General features: G+C 37.0%; 2 protein-coding genes across 2 annotated transcripts in view; both read right to left on the bottom strand.

Annotated features, from left to right (window-relative positions):
• The window catches only part of LOC140155239 (uncharacterized), a 45,081-nt gene extending 26,654 nt beyond the window's left edge, over window positions 1–18,427 (bottom strand). Inside the window, exons 1-13 of the mRNA XM_072177993.1 lie at window positions 18,351–18,427; window positions 17,299–17,407; window positions 15,895–16,120; window positions 14,146–14,350; window positions 13,407–13,685; window positions 12,795–13,146; window positions 12,182–12,302; window positions 8,928–9,089; window positions 7,760–7,954; window positions 7,257–7,549; window positions 6,286–6,418; window positions 1,449–1,664; window positions 146–296 (exon numbers count right to left, since the gene is read on the bottom strand). Of these exons, the coding sequence (XP_072034094.1) occupies window positions 146–296; window positions 1,449–1,664; window positions 6,286–6,418; window positions 7,257–7,549; window positions 7,760–7,954; window positions 8,928–9,089; window positions 12,182–12,302; window positions 12,795–13,146; window positions 13,407–13,685; window positions 14,146–14,350; window positions 15,895–16,116 (2,329 nt within the window). The 5' untranslated portion in view covers window positions 16,117–16,120; window positions 17,299–17,407; window positions 18,351–18,427. The remainder of the gene's footprint in view (window positions 1–145; window positions 297–1,448; window positions 1,665–6,285; window positions 6,419–7,256; window positions 7,550–7,759; window positions 7,955–8,927; window positions 9,090–12,181; window positions 12,303–12,794; window positions 13,147–13,406; window positions 13,686–14,145; window positions 14,351–15,894; window positions 16,121–17,298; window positions 17,408–18,350) is intronic.
• LOC140154451 (uncharacterized) overlaps window positions 16,269–26,793 on the bottom strand; it is a 108,733-nt gene continuing 98,208 nt past the window's right edge. The window contains exons 3-7 of the mRNA XM_072177017.1: window positions 24,375–24,515; window positions 21,918–22,037; window positions 20,368–20,625; window positions 17,299–17,407; window positions 16,269–16,272 (exon numbers count right to left, since the gene is read on the bottom strand). Of these exons, the coding sequence (XP_072033118.1) occupies window positions 16,269–16,272; window positions 17,299–17,407; window positions 20,368–20,625; window positions 21,918–22,037; window positions 24,375–24,515 (632 nt within the window). The remainder of the gene's footprint in view (window positions 16,273–17,298; window positions 17,408–20,367; window positions 20,626–21,917; window positions 22,038–24,374; window positions 24,516–26,793) is intronic.

Raw genomic sequence — 26,793 nt, forward strand, 5'->3', positions numbered from 1 at the left:
AACGTTTCGGCCAGCAAACGTTCACCAAAAAATGAGACGTATAGACGTTGTTAATGTTGTTGCGGAGAGGAGAGGTGTGGTGGGAGATATATCTTTTTAGATATATGGATACATAAACTGCCATTTTATTACTGTAAGTACATACCAATCGCAATAAACACAGATAGTTCAGGATCCTCAGGATCAGAAATATCGTCATGTTTCCATTGGGCAATCAAACCAGTTTCAGATGCCATTAAAGATACATCTCCGATGATTTCCGGTGCAGTTGTGTCAACGATGATGGGTCCAATTACCTGCAAGATGTGTAAATATCATAGGAGCAGTCTTAAATTCACGTAATCCATTACAATATTGCTGGATAGGCTCTTGCGACAATACAACATTGGACTTCGGTTGTATATAAAATGCGCATATATAAATGCGCACGTGACATCTACAAGTCGCCATACCGTATTAAACGATATAAGGTACCCGGGTGTACATAAACTCCCCGTGCAAAAGTATAGGGGAAAATGACAGGTCGCAAGGAAAATTGCTTTTGCAAAATAGTGACATTGATTGCAAAGGGTAAAATAACTTGACCCGAAAGATAAACTCTTTATTAACGTTTTCCATCACGGAAAAAAAATTAACTACGGAAAAGCTAGATATAGCTGATTTACAAACTTATATTTCATAATTTCCGTGCTAAATGGGCGTGCCAATTGGCCATATCTATGACGTAGTGCTGGTTTCATACTATCATGCTGCTTGCCGCCGAGCGGCGTGACACACGCGCATTGTAGACAAACAGACACAATCAAGACTTGTGAATGGCTGATAAGTCGTGCCTCTTGTCGCAACGGCATGAAAGTATGAAAGGGGACATGATTGGCTTTAAGGTCAGAACTGTGCAGGCGGCGGATGACATGATCGAGCCGGCAACTTGTGAAACCGCCCGGCCGTATGGCATTTTCCAATATAGTCGGTTAATTTTTTTGGTTCATTATCGAACCTCAACGGTTTTAGCTTGTATTTATATTATTTATCAACATAGGCCTATTTGTTTGTGATATTTCAAGCGTTTTAAAATTTCAAAATAATCCCATTCAATTACACGGTTGACGATGAAAATTTACTGAATTTAGAGAATGCAATGCGGCCACCACCTGGAACTGTGGTCGCAATTTCAGTGATTGACAGTGAGGTAACACGAACATGGCACTGGCCATCTGGTCACGTGCGCATTTATATATGCGCATTTATATATGCAACCGAAGTCCACTGTACAAGTTGAATTTAAAGACATGCCCTGTTGGACAAGTATCGTAGACTATTAAATGAGGAATACCTTCGTAGCAATAATGGGGTCCTGGGGACTCACGTCAGAGAAATTTTTTGGGCATAATTTGCCGATTACGGGGTAGAAAAATACCATAGTAATCTACAAAGAAATACTGATTTACCTTTCGAGTAGAAATATGTGCCTTATTAGTAGCCTTTATCATCAGATACATCAGCATCCCTTGGGTTATATCTGGGTGATACATTGTGTACTGAGAATGGCCTTGTGTACTGAACATACTTAAGTCTGGTATCTCGTTATCGGGATTACTGCTAAATCCTATTTCATAATCCGATATATAGCTCTCATTATCCCATCCATTCCAATATATAGCAATCTATGATATTGTACAAGAAAGTGATTAGCGTTTGCACTTTATATTAGTAATTTAGAGAACCATTACCAATCTTTATGGTGATGATGGGATAGAAAACTTATGAAGCAAATATTGTTTTATAAGCCATGAAAGAAGGATGTCGAAAGAATGACAAAATGTCAGCCTGATTATTAGTATAAGAGTCAGCATTCTGCAAGGCGCGCGAGGAGACATTTAAAATATCATGTTTCGAACATGCCTGTGGTGTCTGAGCAAGTAAAGTAAAGCTCTGTTCAGATTCACCAATTAGTTTACTGACGTTGTCCTTCAAAACGGGTCATAGTCTACGTCAGAGTAAGTCTTGCGCCACCTGCGTGCCAGACGTCTCCCAACGCGTTTTCCTGGTGGATATTGTCATTACACCACAGAAGCCGAGCCATTAGGATACGCTATTTCGTGACAACAATCATGCATATAAATGTCGTATATTACATTGCGATCATTACAATTAGAAGGTATTTCGAGAAAACGAGCATCAAGAAGATGATAAAGATCACAACAGTGTTGTGCATCTAAAATGTCAATATTCAGTGCGATCTCCTATATACTTCTCCGTAGTCCACTTGCCAATCGTGCATACTCTAGGGACCGTTCATTATTTATAGGGGAGGGGGGGTCGGGGGATTTCAAAATTGAGTTCATAAAGTTACACAACCCCCCCCTATTAGCAGCATCTAAAATTACATAACCCCCCTATTGCTGCCAAAAAACACGTAACCCCCCTCACATCGAGAAATACATTTTGCTGGTATACCATGGCCGGATTCACCTTTTGATGGCCCCTGGGCATGGCAACATGATTGCCACCTCTGGCTCTTCGTATAGAAGACACCCCTCTCCCCACAATTGTAATCCAAGTTTTTTTCCAAGCTGTCCCCAGAAAATATGCTATTTCTAGCGGCAATTTGGCATTTTGATACTAAAAAAATGGGGTTAATTTAGGGTCTAAAATAGACCAAAAGGAAGATGCAAATCATAAGTTTTGTAACAATTGATCTGTCTACTGAGCAGGGGAAGGAACTCACTTGCCACCCTGCCATATGGCTAATGTGCTGATGAACAGTGGCGTAGATTTCTTTTTGACATGAGGTTGTTGGAAAAATTTCTTGAAGTATTATGTGAATCCAGCCCCTTTTGGTGAGAGAATAAGTTTATGACACAAATGCATGCAAAACGCACAAAACTGTTGCCATATTGAAGCTAAACTCCAAATATGCTGCAGAAATAAATATGCGCGAAGCGCGCAAAAATTGATATTTTTGTGGCTAAAATGGCCAAATATGAGGTAAATATTGTAGTGAATCATAATCATAGTTAATAATTTAATATTAAATTTCACCTGACCCCCCCTATCAGGAAAAATAAAATCACATAACCCCCCCTGTTTGTTAAAGTGAAAATCACATGGCCCCCCCTACATTTTCCCCGGCCCACCTCCCCTATAAATAATGAGCGGTCCCCTAGCTATTACATTTATACATACTGATCTTTTCGGTGAACATACTCCCTCTATTTGCTAGCTCCCCATGCGGACTACTGCCACTTTCAATTGTGGTTTGAAATGCTTAGTACGGAAAACTGACTACTAAAATTAGGCATGATGTAATCCATCTTTTAAATGAATCTTGCTTGGGATTATTTGTCCAGATCCTGTGATGATTTATATCCCCTTGGCACGTGTATTACCACTAACTACAGCGTGCACAACTCTCATTTGGTGCATGCAAATACGTCTCATACTTCCATGCTTGGTAGTTACGGTTAGATTGGATTGATAACAAATAGATGGCGAGTATGATTGATAGTGTGTATACTCTAATGTTAATGTCACTAATTATATTAAATACTTTACTTGTGATAAACATCTGTATAATTTCAACTGAATGCGTTCATCATGAATTTTATTTATCAGAAAACAACTATGACATAGTCTAGCGATCTCCTACAACCATGGCCAAAATGTGTTGGGACACTTATGGAAAACGTACACTATAGTATGACCTTATTTCCGTTATTATTAACGTGATAAAGTGGAGGTTTCTTTGGTGTCAAGCCTAAACACTTTCCTAACACCTCAACCCTCCCCTTCCCCACCAATCAATGTTGGGTGCCACAAGGCTCGTGTGACCAAAAAAGTCGAATTCAACATTGATCGGGGGAGTGGGGGGGCTTATTTACATTACCCTATCAAACCGTCCCAACACTTATGGCCAGCATTGTCTCTAAGGTACAAAAAATCAAATTTTAAAATGTGTGTTTTGGCCCATATCTCCTCAACCATAGCTTGGATTTTCATCAAATTTTACATGAAAACGGAGAAACTATTTATCTTTTCACTTATATAAAAATTATTGCATTTTCCTCATGTGATTTAGGGATACGGTCACGTTTTATACGCAATATCATGTATTTTACAGTGCGTTCTGAACATTATTAGCCTATGCCAACTACGTATTTTGCGTAAAATGACGTTTTATTTTGAAAGAGTAGTGATTTAATCGCCAGAAATACATGATATTTGTTGACAGGAATTGATTGAAGTCTTTTAAAAGAGTGATTTTGGGAAAAAAATACTTAAAATTTAAAAAAAAGCTAATTTTTAGAAAAAACAACAACAAACTTTAATCATTTTCATCGCTTGCATCAAAAACGTATGTGGTATTTGCAACGAGTATATCGTGTAAATATAATCATAGTCGGCAGGAGTAGGCTTAAATTACATTTTATGACTGAAATTTATTAAAGCGCTTTCAAAGAAACTTATAGTAAGTATAGAAAGTAAAATATAGGTAGACATACAGAAAAAAAAAGAAGGACGGACATTGGCAAAAATTAATAGAACGACGAATATAATATGATGAAGGATATTGTAAAATAATAACAAAAAAAAAGAAAAGAAATCTAAATAAATTCAGGGCTCGAACCCCGTGTCCACTACGCCTGTGGCAGATGCCGTATCAATTACGCCACAGAGCTGTGTAACTTCAACAGACTTAAACTATAATATAATGCTATTCAACATGCATGTATATAAATATACGCTCTACACACGATATACAGTCCAAAAAAACATTTTACGGCATTTGTTTCATTAACTGAATATTTATCATATAGCAGGTGTTGGCTGACATTGTGCTCCACATTTAGTTCAGTTTTTGTCCGGGATAAATGACTACGGGACAAAATCGGACGGTATACACGTCTTTAAAGAGTAAAGAATTTTAATATAATATTACTTTCTTTTTCTTTTTACAAACGTGTATATCGTTCGTTTTTGTCCCAAAATCATTTTACCCCGGCCCAAAACTGAAATATATGTGGAGCACAAATGTCAGCCAACACCTGCTATATGATAAATATTCAGTTAATGAAACAAATGCCGTAAAAGTGCGATTTGTTTGACTGTTAATCGTCCGTAGAGCGTATATTTATATACATGCATCTTGTATAGCATTATATTACAGTTTAAGCCTGTTAAAGTAATACAGCTCTGTGGTGCAATGGATACGGCATCTGCCACAGGCACAGTGGACACGGGTTCGAGCCCTGAATTTATTTATATATCTTTTTTTTTCTTTTTGTTATTATTTTACAATATCCTTCATCATATTATATTCGTCGTTCTATTAATTTTTGCCAATGTCCGTCCTTCTTTTTTTCTGTATTTGTTGCTTCATTTGTGGTAGACTGCGGTAAATTGGGAAAACAAGTGTGCATGGGTTCGATTCCTTTATTTGTTTTTTGATCACGAGATGTTGTGATAACTTTTATTTTCTTCTATAGCTGTGTAACATTTTAATTGGTGGAAACAATAATTTTCCATTTTAAAACCCAAGTTTTTGACAGTTAAAGTGACGAATAGTGAACTTAGACAGGGCCAAAATATCGTTTTAAGACATTTTAAGTGACCAGTCCCTAAATGTCAAATGTAGCCATCCAAAATTTTTTTGGTAAAGCCACATGATAAGATCTCTAACTGCTCCAAATTTAGTGTCAATATCATATTTACTTTTTGAGTTATAAGCAAAAAACTGAAATTAGATGATTTTTTTTCAACTTTTCAAATACAACCATGGCCAAAATGTGTTGGGACACTTATGGAAAACGTACACTATAGTATGACCTTATTTCCGTTATTATTAACGTGATAAAGTGGAGGTTTCTTTGGTGTCAAGCCTAAACACTTTCCTAACACCCCACCCTCCCCCTTCCCCACCAATCAATGTTGGGTGCCACAAGGCTCGTGTGACCAAAAAAGTCGAATTCAACATTGATCGGGGGAGTGGGGGGCTTATTTACATTACCCTATCAAACCGTCCCAACACTTATGGCCAGCATTGTAGCTACCTTCATAGACTGCGTTTTTCACATAGCATGACAGCGGATGGGTCAGAATACTACAGCGGATGGGAATGGAATTTTTGAACAATTTCATCCTCACGCCGGGTGATTACCGAGTGTGATTCATATCCATATTAAGTGCATGGTTATTTTGGTCATGGACTACACTATTATGATTATGTCTTAAAATTAAATGAGTCATTTATCTTTGTCTCTCTTGAGTCAATTTCGCAATGCTTACATGTTTGTCAACAGACAGGAAAACGTTAGTGCCCGCCGGATTACAGTATTCCACAGCAGTCTCGCACATCGAGTTGTTCAAATTTGGTATAACTGGCAATAACGCTATGTCGTCTATTGGGCGTGTCTGCTCCCTAAAATATAATGGCATAATGTTAATAATGACACTTATTAATTTTAACCAGAAATGTACAACTTTTTTATGTGAATGTTCCTAACCCTAATCTTTCACAAAGCAACCAAAAATAAATTCAAGGTGGGTGTTTTCTCCGTGATTTGATGCCATGTTTTTATATTTATTTTCAAAATTTAATTGGTTCTTGAACTAAAAGGTCACTGTTCAACGTTTTTGTTGTTGCATTTCGGTTCTATTATTATAAACCAAACCAGTTCATTTTGTATCTGACTAGTACATAAAAGTATTTAAATACAAAGTAGACTAGATGAGCAAACACGAGTATCTATATGCCCGTGACCACTTGCATCCCACACTTACATCATCACCGCCTGTCCGCGCACCACCAGACCCGAACACTTCTGTAATCCACCATGATACTCTTTAACCCACTATGATACCCCTTATGCCACACTCTCACCCATTAACTCACCGTAACATCCTTCATACGCCCTGACACCCCTTAACCCATCCTGACATCCCTTAACTCATCCTGGCACCCCTTAACCCATCCTGACCCCCTTAACCATCCTGATACCCCTTAACCCACCATAACATCCCTTAACCCACCCTGACGGAGAAGACTAAACACAACACCCTGAACACGGACATAGCAAAAGACGAAGAAGGAAAGGGAGAAGACTAAACGCAACAAATACAATATATGCACCGTTGCACGGGCATAGCCAACACATGATCAAAGATGATATTTCAATCAACATCAGCTTATAAGAGATTTCTCCAAATATTTGTTTTCTTACATGCTATATGCAGAGAATATAATCCTAGTAACTTACAGACAGACAGCGTCATAAGCCTCAGAATCAAGTTTGCACCTTTGGCGGTCATTCCTAACTAGCCATACTTCATCTGTAGCAATATCCTTTACTAAGCCTGGATGCACTCTTGCATTTTTGATATCAATAGAAGTCACTTCTGGTGGGGTATTATCAATGGTGACACCATCTGAACACACTACTCCTGAAGGTTCTAATGCTCTGTTGTAGGCAATGACGCTAATATAATAGCGCCCTGGGCCAGGAGCGCTCCAGCTGACAGGCACGTTAGGAAGTAGAGTTCTACTTGTAACCTGCAATTAAAAAGTTTCATTTGCCGTAAATAAAATGTATAAAACATGTTTTCTTAAAACGCCAAATTTACAAACAAATAAGACAGAGGAAAAACACTAAATCAAACACGTAAAAACAATAGGATATATGATGATGATGATGATGCTGTTGATGATGATGATGATGACGTTTTTTACTCGAGTTCAAAGAAAACAGAGTGATACAAATACCATTGATGACGCACTGGTTCCGTCCCAACACTCCGTGCTAAATGTATATTCATAGAATTTGATTCCACTTTCTTTGTCGAAGAAACCATTCCAATGACCGACTAATTCAACACTTTGTTGAAAATCAACTTCCGGGGATCCAGGCATACCATCATGGACAGAACCCACCAATGGAGCGCTAGTATCTACGGTAATCTAGAACTAAAAACAAACAGTAGTATCATTCTGAAAGTGCTAAGATCGTTTTAAGCTACATGTTTTTTAAAGGCAACATGTTTTACTCGCTCATTTATCCCCGGAATGTTGTTTTACATCTAGTACATACAGAATAGCAGAGCCCACATCCAAATTGAGTGGTGCGCTTTGTAATAAAATACAAGAATAACCTAGATAACACAGTTGTGTTTGAGCAAACACGACTATCTATACCCGTGACTTCCACCCTCCTAACACCACTTAACCCACCATGACACCCCTTAACCACCCATGACATCCACTTAACCAGCATAATAAACACCCGTAACCCAATGTTGATATACACTTTGGGCAATATTTGACCATTTTTATGCAAATTAGCTAATTTGCATATAACTCAAAACAGAAGCGTCCAATGAAAATTTGTTACATTTTAGTACCAAGGTCGATGCGCTTGGATAACATTTGAGCATATTTAAAACAGAAGCGTCCAATGAAATATTAAAGATCATATTCAATGTTGCTTGTAAAATTTGTCCAAGGTTGATACACTTTCGACAACATTTGGACAACATTGGACAAAGTTGATACACTTTGGATAATATTTTGGTACCCAAGGTTGATACATTTTGGACAATATTTGAGTTTTTCATGCTAATTAGCTGTAGATGTTTAAAATCAAGCCCGTGAACTTTGACCTCTGAGGTCGAGGCTATCACAGCAAATATCTAATGGTTATGGGCCATCACTGTTCTAAGTATGAACCCTGATGGCGCTGTAGTAGTTGTGCTGGAGCTGTTTGAATATTGTAACATATTGCTCCCTGTAGCCCCTGACATTTGACCACTAGGGTCGAGGCTACCCCAGGAAGGGGGTCATCGGCAATACAACCCCTTTTTACTAACAAAACAAGGATTGTGAAGTTATTATCTTATCTGATCCAATGAGGGTCGAAGAGGTCATTTTATTATACCTTCAGTGTCCTGGTTGAAATTAGTTCCGCATTGTTCTTGACCGTAACAGTGAGGAAGTAGTCATGATCATGATGCCCAAGATCGAACTTAAAGTCAATCGTAAAAATGGTCTGGTAGCAATTTCCTTTTGGAATGCAAACACAATTATCAGTACACGAATCCTAGTAAAAGAAAAAGAATAATAATTAATCATTTGGATTGCAATTGCATGTATACATTGACAGCATCCTACTCGCATTAATATTAATATATAATGATTTATGTATGAAACGATTCTAATATATAATTATTTCCACGAGTTGAAATGGAAAAATGGCCCATTCAATTGCCACTCCGCCGCGCTGGAATGTATTATGAAAATGTGAATATGCCACTCTTTGAACTATGAAGATAATTTAGATAAAGCAACAGAGAAATTGCAGTTGAATTCTCCAATTCAGTGTTGACATACCTCAAAATATTCTATATTGCATTCTTTAAAACAGATCTCTTCAGCATCCGAGTATGAACTATAGACTAAAAAACTACTTAGAATATTAAAAAACACAGTTTATTGTTTCTGAAAGTGCACATACCAATATTTCATCTTCAACAAGAAACCACTTAATGCTATTGAGGGGTGTTGGAAGTCAAACTTGCATACGATTTCGTGAACACTTCTCGATAATAACCGAATCCCCATTTTTCTTCTTCAAAACTGAGATATTGGAATCAGAAGAAAGCTCACATTTTTTCTTATTACCCCAGTCAAATTGAACACCTGAGATATGACTCGTTTAAATGGTGTAAAATGCGCAAAAACGTGGTGAATTGTGGTATCCACACCGGAAGTATACCGTAAAACCCCGTCTACAAGGATATACCTAAGAAACGCCCTCAATAAAATTGGTTGCTTGTTGTATTTGGAGTTTGAGCAAATATATACTGGCACTGGGTGGCTATGCATTCCATCTAAGTATGTTGTAACACCAATCAATTGTACGACTGTTTCGTATATCAGGATCGTATAGCTCAATTGATAGAGCGTCAGACTTTGGAACTGAAGACATGCTGAAGAGAGCATGGTCCGGGCACCGGTTCCGTTTTTTCATTCTCGTTTAATTTTAATTTTTTGACATGTTCTTTTTATCTTTCTTCAAATCTACCTTTCTACTTTTAATTTTAGGTGCGTTTTTTTTTTTTTTTTAGTTTTTTTATAGTTTTTTCAGTAATTTTGTGGTTTTATAGAAATTAGTAAAAGCATTTATTCTAAATAATAGCGAAACCCACGGTTAGACAGATGTGTTGTAACTACTTGTCTGTCCTCGTCTTTGCAATAAAAACCTATGTTGCACCTTTGTGCCATCCCAATTCTTGAGGTAGGGTGCGTTTTTGGCTTAAGCACGATTTTGTTTCTACTTGAAATGAAATCAAAATAAATATTGTTCTGTTGCCACAATTGCAGTTTTTTCAATAAAAAAAAATAGATGAGGAATAATAACTATTCCATATTTGAATCTATTGTCCCATCAAGAATAGAGTGTCTTCAAAAACTTCAATCAATTCATCTGACAAAGGAAACTATTCTGGTCATTCAATTTTGTTTCGCTTGCACCTGTTATATCACAGGCGTTGGTAGAGAAGGCACACTTCTCTTGTCTTCACCGAAGTAGTGATGTAAACACTAACATGATTAATTACCATAGCTAGCAATGGACATACACTATTTTTTGTTCCACTTGAACCCATACTATAGGCTATTCGCTGTCGATGTGACGTAATTAATCGGATTAACTACCATAGCAATTGATGAATACAATTTCGAATATATAGCCCTGCACTTCATTGTCAAAGAAATGCTAATCACTCGCCATGTAAGATTAGTATTTATGTTTGGTGACATACGCGGGTGATTAGTGCAATCTGCTTGATGGTAGTTATTGCGATTATTACGTCACTTCGACAGCGAATTGTAGTATAGACGAATCCAACAAGCCAAGTGATGGTCAGAATTTATTCGGCCATTATACGCTGGTGAAGTTGCGTAATTAATCGGATTAATTACCATAGCAATAGGTGAAAACAATTTTGAACATATCGCGCTGCGCTACAAGCAGGTTACACTCATCACCTGTACTGTGTATGTCTGCAATCATAGATTGAATACAATACTGGTCTTTTCAAAGATCTTACAGGTGCAGCATGATATGGTTCAATGAAGAGGCAATGTCGGGGATAGGTCACAATCGATGTGGAGAGATGAGAGGTCCGACCAACAGCCATAGCGATTCAACTAATTCCAGCGGACGGTCTGTGGCTAGTAAGGAATCGTCTTTGACCACATGCGCAGATCTGTCTCGTCAGGAAGATATTTAATATCCCGAATTTATAATAGGCCTATGCCTACCAGTTCCATCGTATAACCGATCTGCTAGAGAATATTTGTTACCATGTTTAATAAATTCGTATTTATCGTATAATAAAATGTAGCCAAATGTATATTATGTGTCACACGGTTTTCTGCTGAACCACTAGCAGGCTATGTTACCACATCTATGACAATGACAAAGGTGAATTTTGATGATTTTTACGATCGTCCGGATGAGCAAATCACTGAATGGGTCTTTAGTTCCTCCTCTCCTTATCCTGCCAATATTATATGAATCAAAGAAAAATAAAGAAAAAATAAAATTAAACAAGAAAAAAGACAAAGAAAAGAAACAATAAAAGAAAAACAATAGAATAAATTAAACTAAATATGAAAAAAAATGATCACGAAAGGAGTCTTTAGAAAATGCAAGAAAATATAAATGAAAAGTTTGAACAATATTTTGTTTATAAAAGTTTGTGTGACCGTGATGAGGCTCGAACTCACCATCTTCCGATCTAAAGAACCAAAGTCTTATGCCTTGCCAAGTGAGCTATGCTCGTGAGATGCGAAATAAAGATAAAATAATACATTGTATACCTGCTTGTGTCGGTAAATGATTTGCTCAAATTCCATAATGATATAATATTGTGGAGGGCGCTAGCGTGAAATATGCTATCATCACAGTCGCTTCTATTCCTTATAGACGGGTTTCTACGGTATGTACTATCCTACGGACATTGCTATACTTGTATTTACATATCTCATATGAAAACCGCTGGAGCAATACAACTCAAAATGTTGGAACATTGTTTTAATGGTAGGCCTCAATGTAAGACAGAAAACAGGATGTAAAAAGATTGGACCACGCCCCTTAATTATATCAACAATATAAGAATACTCTACCTCATCAACTACAGCAAGCGTTCCATTTCCATGTGGCATAATAGTATCCGTAAAATTATCAAACAGCTCCCAGTGGACATAATTTAAGCCACTGTGTTCATCGTACGCTTCAAACACTGCGCTGTTAAGTCAAATAACGCTAAGTTTATAATAATATTTCTTTATATATAATTAGAAAGCAAATTACTTTAAGGATGGAGACGATGTTGTAACATTTATAAAATAGATTTGTATTTCTTTTCCACAAAATGTTGGTTTTCATCGTCAAATATGTGAATTTTTTAATTTTGACCCGAGCAGATAAGGTAAAACAAAGAAAATCGCTTTTAAATATCAGTGCATTATGCCAAAGCGCGACACTCTGTCTATCTTGACTGAGTTCGGTCCTTTTGATGCGTTATGACCTTCCCGTACGCCGTGTACGTACAGTGGTATATGAGTATCGCGTACACGTTCTTCTAGCATTTCCATACAAATAATTAAGTCGTTTAATTCAGTCGGGTTTTTTTAAAAATCTTAAAAATCTTTTGTCACAACTACAGCATATTGCAATCATTTTGACAAAACTTGAGGGCGTCCTTCTCGGCAAATTTTACAATATAATAGCACTTACTTCATATCCTGGAAGTTTGTTGTACTATGAACAGCTAAGTTAGTCTCTCCATCTCTTTCAAGCCAAAGGAATGGTATGACAGGTGGTGATGAATCAACATGTACTACCGCATCACTATCAATGGTATGACCGACAATATCCTGTGCTCTAACCCAGAAGCATATTGCATTCCCATCGGCGATATTAAGAGGCAATGTTAAACTTGTAGATATATCTTGATCTTCCCAAGCAGAAGGCTGGGCATTGCGACAGCCTGAGGTAGTGTCTACGATGTGTGAAACTCTGAACTTTGTAATTCCCTCAGCATTTGGTATGGCAGCTTTGCCGCGGATTCCAAAGTAATGATCATATTCTGTGACAGAAGTACATCAAATTCTCAACAGTTAATCATTATTCAAGGATTACATGTTGATGATCTGTATTGTGTATGTGTAATTTGGACCGCAATTATATGTCCATAAATACGTAATAGTTGACATTAGTATGTGCTAACTGTCGATGATTGTGTTACGCTAAATAAACCTAAGAAGTATAAATACAGCGTGATAAAGAAATAATCATAAATTCATATGACAAAGGATATTATTTGTGCATACAAAATTTGGTACCTACCACTTGATAAGTCCATATGATCCGTTATCTCCCATAAAAGTCCTTTCACATCATGATCATGATTGACAAAATGTCCAGCCCAGTTAAGCACAACAGACGTCGGTCCGGTACTAGAAATCTCCGTAATCCAAGTATAGTCGGTTTTAGTTGATGCTGAAGTCACTAGTAGCTGTCCAGACCTTTTAGTTATTTGACTGACACTATCATGAAGTACAAACCTACGAGTCAGCTTCCAGTTTCCAGCATAATCACGTGTTGTTAATATAAATGAAAACACTCCTGAAAAATGTAAATGTAATAGAAATGTGTGTTGTTTCCGTAGGACTATACGGTTTATATTATAAGGGTTCATACCACAAAATAGCGTACAAAATAGAGGTCACGTTTCTGGATATATAAATCGAGTTAGCGCCAACTATGAAATATGAAGGTGATAGAACAGAATTCTGCATAACATATCTAAAAATGACTCCACATTTTTGTCCTACTTTTTGAGAAAACTAGCGCTCTATAAAAAGGCCAGATATTCCCGTGTTGAAGTTGCTGTAATGTTACTGTTCGTTGATGTTGAGTTTTGATTGAATAATTAATTGATTAATTAATTGAATAATTAATTGATTAATTCATTCATTCATTCATTCATTCATTCATTCACTCATTCATTCATTCATTCATTCATTCATTCATTCATTCATTAAAAATTAAAATAATATGGCCCAAGATTAATTAGAATTCTCACCACACTTAACGTCTGGTGGTAACGTCACTGAAACACGTCGAGATGAAAGGCTATCCATATGATACACTGTATTAACAAAAACTTCTTCTAACATGTGATCACCTAGGTCCTGGCTCAGGTGGACTACTCTTAGATCGTACTTATCATCAGCAACGCATGAAACATCATCTTGCCATCCAGACCATGTCACGTCAATGACTCCATCCTGAGAAAAGAAACCAGTAATATGGCATAATAAATAAAACACGCAATACTAATGGTACTAATTACGAAATCATCACTGCCCAATAAGTGGGCAGCTTCTTCTTACATCTGGCCAACTTGACAGAATACACATTATATACATTGGTTAGCTTAGTAAGACTAGGATCTTCTGCGTTTAGTCCTTATTCTCATTAATGCAAGTAGTGGCTACTGGTAGAGTCGTAACCGTGACAATTGTGTGTACGTATACTTCCACCTCTTCTTCCAGCGATGGACCGTTCGAGTTCGGACTCGGACACACAAAAAAATCGGCTCGGCACGTGAACCGAGTCCAGACTAATACTGACGGCACGGTAAAGTTGCAGTTCCTGGCTTTGGCCCCCTAGATCCCCAACAAATGCCCTTAATTATACACGACCTCCTCTCTCTCTAAATGGTTTCATTATGTCGACGACACATTCGTTCTCATCCATGAATATGACATTGATGGTTTTTCAGCACACACCACTCAAACATAAAGCTCACCACTGAAACGGAACATTAGGACAAGTTTTATTTCTGAAGATTTGCGTACATGTAAATGAAGAAGGCAACACGAAATCAAAATATAGAGGAAGCCTACACTTAAATTTTGACTTTAATTAATTAACCACCATCTTGAGCATAAACGGTCTGTTGTGAGAACGCTAATATGGGTAGATTAGACAAGCTGGTTATCACAAAGGGGGAAACACCAAGAAATGAGTCGAGTCAAACTGCACTGAATGCCAGGATGTACAAACTCCCAAACGTAGAAAAAAGATGCAAAGAAACCACGGGACAATTGAGCAAAATCAACATCCCTCTCCCATTATTTCAAAGGTATGTCGAAAAATTTAACTAACATCTTTTGTGACAACGGGATCAATGCATATCACAAACCCGGTCAATACCATTTTCTTAGTCCATCCTAAGGAAAGAACACCGGACTCCAACAAATGTGGTCAATGGGTGAGTATGATCTCAAAAATCAGTTGCCCCGAATGCACGGACGCTTATGTTGGTAAAAAAGGTGAGTTTGGACAATGTGGAGGGAGTTATCGGTAGGGAAGATTATTTTTTTTTTTTTGAAGAAAAGGGAAGCCATAGAAATCAAGACACAAAAACGCACACTCAACAGCGATGACGGACACAACCTGCCCTCCATCTACGACGATCTACTGTTACTTGACCACCTACCAAGTGGTCAGGTGACCGGAGGAGTCTAAACGCAACGCTGAATGAAGATGGTATCACAGGCTACGTTGCTGCTCAACACAGAATCTGAAAATATGAGGCCTACTTTCAATATACTTATACACGCTGCCATACTTTGTTAAAATTAATCAATCAACAAATCAATGAATCAAATATTTCAACAACTTGATTGATTAATACTTTCAATATTTAATAGGTCATAAAATAATTATTTATAATTCATAAATTAACATCAATCAATTCAATAATTCATTCAACTTATAAATTCATTTGTGATCAGTCAAATTATTTAATGAATAAAAAACGTACCTGAGTACTAATATGTGGTACAGAATCTAACATCGTAGTTAGGCAACTATCACCCTGTGTGCAATGATAAGGTGAATCGAAGTCAAATCTGAAGTACGAGGTTTCTGCTGTAGTTCTTCCAGTGTAATTTCTTGTCTCTTCTCTTGAAGAACCGTCCCTGTTTTTTAAGTCCCTGTTGTATAACCTCATTATCCCACCATTGGTAGATGTCCATCTCATCATCAATCTTAAATGTATCAGATGGGATAAATTACTTAATTTTAAGGTGGTGTTTAATTATCTTTGTACATTAAAAAGGTAATCTGGGCCTTCCTTAAACGGTGAACATGATTTCAAGTTAGACTGATTGAATCAGTTTAAATCAAGGACATGTGCTACCTGAAATTACACGAACATCAATCTACAAGAATAAAACGGGGATATTGTCACCGCTATATTTTGCGAAAGACCAGATTGTACCAGTGGCAACAAAGATATGAAGCATGGAATATTAGGAGAACATGTTGAAAATGTTTTGTCAGGAGGGTGAGAGTCAGGAGGTTGAGAGGCAAAAAATGAAAGAAAAAAGTACCCCTCTGACAAGAAATGAAAGAGAAAATCAGGAGGACAAAGGAAAAGAAAAGAGGCAAGGAGCCCCTTTTCTACCAAAATTCAGCCCGATCATGGACCGAAATAGTGTAAAATACAAACTTTTTGGGCACATCGTCCCAATAAAGCCTTTTTTGAAGCTCGAAGACATACAGTCTCTATGTATTGTATGATGCAACTGTAATTTTTTTCGCCTGTGCCCCCGAAATTTTATTTTGCCCCCTGACTTAAAAAACTGGCTATGCCCTGTATCATAGACATGGTATCACTTATTTCCCGAATAGAATAATAAGTTCCCTGATTTTGTTTAATTGAAGAAAATAATCAATATACGTTAGTGCAAATGGTGGGTTGGTTATTTGACTCAAGCAGTCCACATTCATATTATCTCTTACTAAAAACAAAAACATTAACTATTCTGTAAACGTGGATTAACAATGGTCTTCCTGTGACAAGAGCTTAAATTAAGGTAATGCTGTTTGGAGTTTAGCACTCTCTTGATGTTTTTGCCATTGCAATTACCGTCTCAAAGTATCTTGTATCAAAATATGGATCGGCGTAAAATAATAAATGAGTTTATGTTATATCCACTACACTAATAACAATTTGAGAGGGCTCTGAAAGGATATTGCACTGTCCCGTGGCGGATCCGGGGGAGGAGGCATGCGTCTACTTCTACAAAATGAAAAACAGTTTTTGTTACGATTTCTTGGCGATTTGGAACACCATTTTTTTTTTTTAAATCCCACTCGTAGGGGGAACTCCACTCGAAGCGAGCAGGAAAAAATGGACCCGCCCTTGGTAATGTCATCGTACCTCGTATTGCTGTTGAATGTAGATGGATTCAGCTGGTCAAAGTCAAATGCACCTTTCCAAGCGGATTGCTGTATACCTACGTCACGACTCTGATGTAACGTATCTATTGCTACAAAACAAGTATGAAATAATGTCAAACCATAAGCATTTGCGCATTTTTTGGTCAATGCCAATGATCGAATATCAAAGGGATTAAAAACAAAAACACCGTTTCTTAAAGTTTGCAAAGAGATTATAAATAAATAAATGAAGTCGTTTCATCATCTTTTGGGTATTTTCCATCATTTTTGCACTGATATAAACTTAGATTGGGTGTGGCACTATCTGTTCTGGTAAATGCAACGAAAAAACCCGAGTATAGATCATCGACATCGTAATCCAATTGTGCCTTTTTTCGACAGTTTATTTACCTACTTGTGTCAAAATACACCATTTTGACCACATAAATCCCATACGAGTATTTTACAGATTTTCGAGTAACTTTATTTATCCGAAATAGTATTAGTAGAATGAAACATATAGGCCTACCAAATTATAGTGCGCCATCAGAATGCCAGAATAAATAACAAAGTGTATTGATAAAATGACGACGAACCGTCAACAGTAAAATGTATATTCCGCAGAAGCAAATTTCAAAACCAAGCTACACTACATGCCTAAAACATGGCTACCTTTTTTGGTGTTTTGAGGAAAAAAATCCATATCTTCAATAAGAAAGGTCAAAATATTCAATTGATCGTCGGCTTTTCATCCCAGCTATATACACTTTAAGTACATACCATTAGATTTATAAAGTTTACTTCGAGGACTGTTAAATATCAAAATATCAATTTTAATCATTTGAAATAAAATGTGTATTATATCGCGAATTTCAAAAAATCAAAATTATTTGATATCACATTCTTCGTATTCAGATGCAATTTGATATGTCTGATGTGCTCTCATGTCCCACAAAAATACTGTTCAAACGTTGCTACCAGAGGCCTTAAGTTAGTTCCACATCTATAACAAAATGTACATTAGATCTTTTTTTTTAAATAAAAGCCGCTTACTGTTAATGGTGCCAGTGGTCTGTCCACACGTAGCTCTTCCCCCAGAGATTCTGGAAAAAAGCAGAATAAGAGCAATTCCAGCTCATAAAGTCTATTAACGGTGGATATAAAGATCCCAAACATTAACAGTATTTAATGTACAACCCATTACATCCTTTGCACTCTCTCAGCATTCACAGTTCGTAAATGGATTCTCATGAAGGGCTTGTTGCCTTGACGAAATGGACTTGCACCGAGGCTCATTGATGAGTTTCAGCTTTATGCACCTCTTCACAGTGTGGTCTTTAAAATTAATTAAGGGTAATCGAAGTTCCTATCGTTGTTTTCTTGTTTGCTTGTTTTAATTATACTCATCTTTAAAAATCTAGTTGACATTATAAACTGCTGAGTCCAGAATGAATCGATTCGATGTTATCATTTCGATTTTTAATTCACCGTCTGTTGTATTTTTCGCGGCAATTAATTGGATCCATTACACATATACTTACTCTGAAATGAACAAGGAGAGAAAACGTGATTTTTGTTTAATAGTATAAGATAATTTACCTAATCCCACTGCATTAGTCAGAATAATTTAATAATTTACGGCCGATCATTGAATTTACCTTTTCGGTAAATCTCATAATTCTTTGCGGTTATCCCTCAAATGTCGTCATTTGACGTCACGCCGAACTAAGTGCACATCGTTTAGCGAACCTAGTTACTGCGTATTTCAAAGCCCAGTTACAATACGCATCGGCGTGGTGACATAACCGGTCTAAATGCAAAGAATTATGGGATTTACCGAAATGGTAAATTGACATGATTAATTTTGACGTATGTGGACGTGGTACCTGGACGGGCGCGCGACGTCATGTGGTCCAATCTTTTTATGTTATGTTTTCAATCTAACATTGAGGCTTACCATTAAAACAACATGGTCCAAATTTTGAATTGTAGGCCCATAAGATAGTACATACATTTCTGCTGTGGTTACCACAATTCACCCTATTTCTTCAGATCACACCATTTAAACGAATAATATCTCGGGCGTTTAAGTTAAATTTGATGTAATGTAAAAATATGAGCTTTCTTCTGATACTAAAATCTGGGATAAGGTTGTCGAGCGAGTCATGCCACTTTAAGCCTTATCTTCGTGTCAGAAATGTCAGACTGAAATCACATGGTTTTATTTAAAACAAACTCATATTGCCCATAAAAAACGAATAAAAACAGTCGTCTCTCAACACGCGATCTTCAACATTCCTGCGCCGAAATTGTCTAGGGCAATGACGTCATTGTTATTTGTACTCAATTCTCGCCAGCCTTCATTGTATTACTGGGACGTGGGACGTCATTGTATTACTGGGACTTGGGCCGTCATTGCACCAGACAATTTCGGCGCCCAGGAATTTTAAATATCGCGTGTTGAGACATGGCTGTTTTTATTCGTTTTTATGGTCAATATGAGTTTGTTTAAAATAAAACCATGACGTGATTCGTGCTTGATAATAATTTTCCAAACATATAAGGCATAATGTTGTGATTGCCGGAGACTTCCTTTAAGACACGGCTTTCGGCTTATCCACTAGCAGGCTATGTTAGCACATCTATGACACTAACACAGATGCCAAAATCTGAATATTTGATGATTTTTACGATTCTCCCGATGACTAAATCACTGAATGGGCCTTTAAGTTGCGGGAAAAGTTTGATCAAATGAAGTACGCCACGGCAGAACTTGGTGTTAAATTATGAAATATTCTTGAAATCTTATTTAATTTATGTATGAGTGGCATTTTAAAATCTTTCAATGGTCGAAATATAATCACTCGGTAAAATATGTATTGTTTCATTTCACTCTCCAGGACCGTGGTTCGTTGTGAAAAAATCATATTTTTAAAACACATTACCAAGTTCTGTCTGGCTTACTTCATTTATCAAGGTAACAAAAAATGGTAGATTTTAATTTTCTCTGTGCAAACATTAGAACTCCGGCTTCGACAATCTTTATGGAAAAAACCTATTATATACAAACCTTGTATTGTAACTGTAACTGAAACTTGTGTAACTCCGAGTTTGGCAGGGCTTGTCACGTGCAGATACGCTGGTCGGAGCGGTAATGGACCTGGTTGGTATGATGTTGTCAGGCTAACTTCGAAGTCATTGAAGTTTTTTATATTCACATACATAGTATTACTACGTGGGCTTTCTCCTGCACTTGGTGGCGATTCTCTTGTTGTTAGGCCTTGAGAAATTTTCGCTTGATACTCCAATATTATTGGTGCGTCATTGACTAAAATCATATCCGGATATACATATTAAAGAACACTTGAAACACTCCTACACTGTATATATAAATATTGGAAAAAATACATAATTCTTTACCAATACGCGCGTAAATAACAGGATCCGTGCTGTTACTTGCTGGTGGGATTTTTTTACAGGAGGGCACTTTTAGTATGTGCCTAAAATACTATCAAGGGAGCCCATATGCGCCATTAGGCGAGTTTCTACGGTAAACGCGCCCGTATACGCGAGTAACTTTCATCGCATATACGCGCGTAAACTAACTTTCACTGCAGTGAAACTACAGTGAAACTTAGTTATTAGTCATTATTGAAAATTACCCTTTTTGGCTAAATCAACGTAGATCATGAAAGGAAAGGTCAATTTAAAATATTTTGAAAGATATGTGAAAGCAGGTTAATTATTTCTTGTGTTTATTTTGTTTGGTTTGTTTGCGTCGTTGTCCCAGATTTGTTTAGTTTTTTTAAATTTATGTTACAGAATCTGGAAAGATTTTATCTATTGACGTGTGCTTTGTATAATTATGTCTACCCGAATTTCACTTATATTTGGTAAGATATATTGTTAAACAGTTTCCTTAACAAAATTGTGATTTACTTTAGCGTGTCTATTTCGTCACCACAACAGTGCGTCTTCATTAGATGGTGACTGTCAACCAGCATGTAATAAAGTCTGCACAAAAAGTAACTCAGCTGTTATAAATACGCCTATAGATTCAGAACTAATAATTGTTTTCACAATATTTCAACATAAAAAGAAGGATGATTTACTTACGCGCATTTTGATACCCCAGTTGTTCAATTTTGTTCAATATTGACAATACAGCAGTGTTTTGAAAGAAAAATACCCTAATTTAAAAGTTGCAGTTATTTGTATTGATTTGAAGTAAGCGCGAATATAATGGCGGGCTTTACGTGTTTACAGTGCTGGCATTTTAACCATTGATCGCTGTAAACGGCAACTTTTAAATTCGGGTATTTTTCTGTAAAAGCACTACTGTGTTGTTAATATTGAACGACATTTGACGAATGGGGTATCAAAATGCGTGTAAATAATTCATCCTCCTCGCTATGTTGAAATATTGTGAAAACAATTATTAGTTCTGAATCTATAGGCGTATTTATAACAGCTGAGTTACTTTTTGTGCAGACTTTAGTTATGTGACTCACGGGTTGCATTGGAGTCATGTGACTTGAAATGATTTCACTCAAATTTGTTTATGCCTGATTATAATGTGCAAACGCTTACTGATTGTAATAACACTTTTGTGATACTCACTGGTGGTACAATGGAGGCCAGAAACGTAGGATTCACACTGGCAGGTAGAGATACCTGGATTACCGATCCTACATGTTCCTGGGTAGCAGGCATTACTGTCGTTTCTCCACGAGCATTGTTCTAAAATGAAAATAAAAATACCTTGATATTACAGCAAAGTAAATAATAATAGATGTACCGATATCATGTTTGATAACATTTTTCGGCAGTATTATTTCTTATGACACGAAAGTAAATGCAAAGGAAATCAAGTTTCTCCATGTATACTATTGCACTATCGTTTAGAGCACATCAAAGTCTAGGGAGGGTTTTCTCATTTTTTCAAAAGATTTCCAACAAATATTTTTTTTAAACGTTCTCTTATTTTATATCTCTACTTTATAAAAAAAAAATAACTGAAAAACTCTACTCTGAACTGATTTTATTTTTGATTATATGTTGTTTAGGGTAAAAAGGTGTATTTTGGGGAATTTTTCAAAAACGAAAATTTTATCAACAAAAAACTGACGTTACCATAGGATTCCTCGATGCATTTCCTTATAATATATAGTCCAGCTGCCAAAAGTAATTTTTCCACATAAGCTTGTTTTGGTGTCCATAATTTTGTTTTTGATGGATTTCGCTTCTCAAGACCACCAACTTCAAAAATGAGTTTACTGGACCTCTGTCAGCATTGGGCATTTTGAGATATGGAGGGTTAAAGTTCATACAGAGGTGAAAATTCAAACTACTCAAAAGCTGTTTAAAAGTTTACCAAATTATTCCTCTTGTCACAGCGATCCAGAAAAAGTATACTTTACCTATTTGTGACATCCCCTTCTGCAATTATAAGAAGAAATGTCAAAGGTCACCATTTGGTGGAGCGGGGTTATATAACTCCACGAGCTCAAATTTGTCACTGCAATAACAAATCACCTACAAGGTTGATAAGGTTCTCATTATGTGTGTCTCCCATATTGCATTACGGTGACCTCGTATACGCTGAGGTCAACAACCTGAGTCGGAATCGGATTCAAAATAGCACTATTTGTCGCTCTACAAACAGGCGAGATTAAGGTTAAGTGACAGTCCAGCCTAATCTCATATGTGCATAATGATACCGTATAAATGCCGTACACCACTATAAACACGCTTACGCTGGCGAAGTTACGTAATAATCGGATTAACTACCATAGCATATGCTGATTACTTGCACCTGTAAGATTAGTATCTTTGAAAAGACCAGTATTGTATTTAATATATAGGGTGCACAACTTATAAGTTCCCCCCTACATATTTTTTTTAATAAATCGAAAACTATTTGACGAAATGCAAACCTGTAAAATGATATGGGTAGCCTTATTTGTTTTACACATGTGGACCAAATTTTAGCGTCACACGTCATTGCGTTCAGTCACAATGGTTCATTATGTAAAAAAGGAGACCGTTTTAAACAGTGTTAAAAGTTGCATCTGAGCCCATAGGACTCAATTCTCAAACAATACAGCAGGCCAGGGATATTCATGTGTTTGTAAAAGAAACCTTAATCTTTGGTATTCTTCTTCTTCTTCTTGAAGAGCAAAGCAGGTGTTTTATTCTTTTCTTTTTAATGATACATGTCTGAGATGGAAGGGATATGTACTGCAGTGAGAATAGACCACATCGCCAGTAGTTCATCACATGTGAAAAGTCACATTTCAATAATGCCGCGTTTGCCCGAATTTCTTCGCGGTAGAGCAATAGGTTTGCTGGATGAAAATGTACCGGTGAAAGAAATTGCTCGTCGTATGGGAGTTGCGCCTAATGCAATTCGAAAATTGAGAACAAAATTTCAGTTGACAGGAGAGGTGAAAAATCAGCCGAGAGCACCTCGTCGACGTGTCACGACTGTTCGTCAGGACATGTCTATAGTGAATCTGGCTGAAACCCGTCGAAAAATGTCTGGTAAGTTATTGCGTTTCAATAAATTATGTCGTGCTCGTTTCCCAAACAAATTTGACTTAGACATTACAATTTTCATAAGTTGTATCTGAAATTGTCTTTCACCACGTTATCTCTTTACAAACACATGGACATGCCTAACATACTGTATTGTTTGACAATTGACTCCTATGGACTCAGGTGCAACTTTTAAAACTCCCTCTTTTTTACATAATGAACCATTGTGGCCAAACGCAATGATGTGTGACACTACAAATTGGCCCAGATTGGTAAAACAAACAAGGTTACTCATAACTTTGTACAATTTTACATTTCGTTAATTAATTTTCGATTTATTTCAAAAAGCATTAGGGGGAACTTATAAGTTGTGCACTGTATATGATTGCAGACATACACGTGTGATGAGTGTAACCTGCTTGTAGTGCAGCGCGATATGTTCAAAATTGTTTTCACCTATTCCTATGGTAATTAATCCGATTAATTACGTAACTTCGCCAGCGTATAGGCAAATATTCGCCATTCTTTACTGATACTCACTGATGCATCTTTTGTTATCAGATGATCGTTTGTATGCATTTCCTATTGAATCACCATTCTCCCCATCACACTTATCACATAAGCTGGTTCCATCAGGATTGCACCTCTCGTCAATGCAGTTAGCGATGTCTGCACGTCGATCTTAAAGGGAAACATTATTGAACATTTTGGTAAGTTGTTGAAGAAGGAAATGAATGAAAACATAATACATCTCCTCATGTCAACACATGATGCTGCCATTACAGTTTTCCTTTGTTTTCATTTTGAGAATAGACTGGTTGAACATGGGTCGCTAGTCAAGAAATAAACATGTTTTGCAAGATCTGGATGTACTCTGTTCACTGAGGTATACCATGGGTATACCTCGTCACTAACGACCCATTTGGTACAACATAGCAAATCAGTACAGAAAATTGAAATGGAAGCAACATAGGATGTAAGATACGTTCACTGCTCCCAAGCCACAATTTATTAAAGTTGTTCCTTGTTATGCAAATGAGACATTTTATGCTCGGTAGCTTTTTAACACAGAGATTACAGATCTTTCTTTTGTTATGTTCTTATATTCATTTCCACACATGTGAATGGGTATCGACATGAAAAGTCAATCAGCTTTGTGCAGTTAGTTACGGGAGATAAAATTACTGCTTTGTGTTTATCACTTTCAATAAGATATGTGTATATTGGAAAGAAATCTTTTTAACTCACAAAATATCAAAAAGACAACAATGCCACACTTTTTTGTGAACATAACCAGACCTAATTAACAAGTGTAGCACAACCCCCCTTCGTAAGAATTTTATTGGTTCTAGATATTCCATAGCGATGGTAAAAAGTGCTTGTCTTTCGCTCAAAAATACGTGTCGTCCTGCAATTTTCTGTGAATTTCTTGACAACGTGTATCAACCTAAGTCTGAAATCTGGAGAAAAAAGGTATTTTTAACATTTGTTTTCGACACGGCTTCTGTGCAGTTTGTGAACAAAACGTATTAGCATGCATTGGCGCTCGTTGTATTGCCCATTGAGATCGAATTTTAGATTTTCTATTGTGAAAGCAAAAAGTGCTCCTCTTTGCCTCATAAATATCTCAACCTAAATCTGAAATTTGTGAGGTTTATAATTAAATAAAACGGTATTTGACCCTCGGTATTTGACCCCCACGGTTTCTGTGCCGAATTGAACAGTTTGTGAACAAAACGTTTAAGCACGCATAGGCGCTCGTTGTGTTGCCCATGGAGATCGATTTTTAATAGCGAAAGTAAATACGTATCGTCCTGCAATTTTATGTGAATTTCTAGTAAATATATATCAACCGAAATCTGAAATTTGGTGATTTAAAATTAAATAAAATGGTATTTTTACCCTTGTTTTCGCCACGGTTTCTGTGCCGGATTGTACATGTTTTGCGTACGAACGTATATCATGCATCTTGCGCTGTGTGGTTCATTGAAATCGATGATTTTATTGGGCTGAGATTTTCCATAGCGACAGTAAAAAGTTCTTCTCTTTCGTTCACAACAATATCTCGTCCTGCAATTCTGTTTGAATTTCTAGAAAATTTGTCTCAACCTAAATCTGAAATCTGGAGGGGCGCAATTCAAGAAAAGTGATTTTTGAGTTCTTTTTCACCACTGTTTCTATGCCGAATTGATGAAGTTTGTGTACAAAACGTAATCGCGGCCACTGTGTGGCCGATTGCGACGATTTAAAGTCAGGGTTAAAGTTTACGTTGTTGATAATCAAAATGTCAAAGAATTTTATCATATTTGATTGCTTCATTACTTAATTTAGTCCCCACCCCAATATGTTGTTTACCGCACTATTCAGCGTCAGTGCAGTCACTGGAGCATGTCAGTTACGTAATCTAATTAAAATGTGCTAAAGTAACGACAGGGGATTAAAGCCTTCGCAACCGGCAGACTGTAAGGCATCGGCAACACTGACTGAGCGAGATGGGTTCAAATGAGGTTTTCTGGGGGGGGGGGGGGCAAATAGATGTGATTAGCCCTTGTGTAAACTTTGTTTTGGTACACCCCTATGGATGTACCAACCCCATATACTGTTCTATTTGGTACCAACGAATAGCCATTGCTCTCCTCTATCCAGTGATACCAAAATTAGGCAAAGTCATTTGAGCGCTTAGATGAGAGTATTAGCGCACCGGAGAAAAAATTAAAGAGGGTTGTTTATTCATGAGCTTATAGACATCATGTAGTTTGATACCTCATTCTTCCTTTCACTCAAATAACTTTACTGGTTGGGCAAACTGGGTGGGTTGAAATGCCCGGGGCAAATGCCCACCCAGTTTACATGTTATTTTCCTCCCTGACAGCTAAATAACCCAATAGTACTTACAGTACTGGCAACCCGGATTCCATCATGGCCGGACGTGTGTAATTTTTTCTCGGCCACCGAGCCT

Source organism: Amphiura filiformis, chromosome 6, assembly GCF_039555335.1.
Source record: "Amphiura filiformis chromosome 6, Afil_fr2py, whole genome shotgun sequence".
Taxonomy (NCBI): Eukaryota; Metazoa; Echinodermata; class Ophiuroidea; order Amphilepidida; family Amphiuridae; genus Amphiura; species Amphiura filiformis.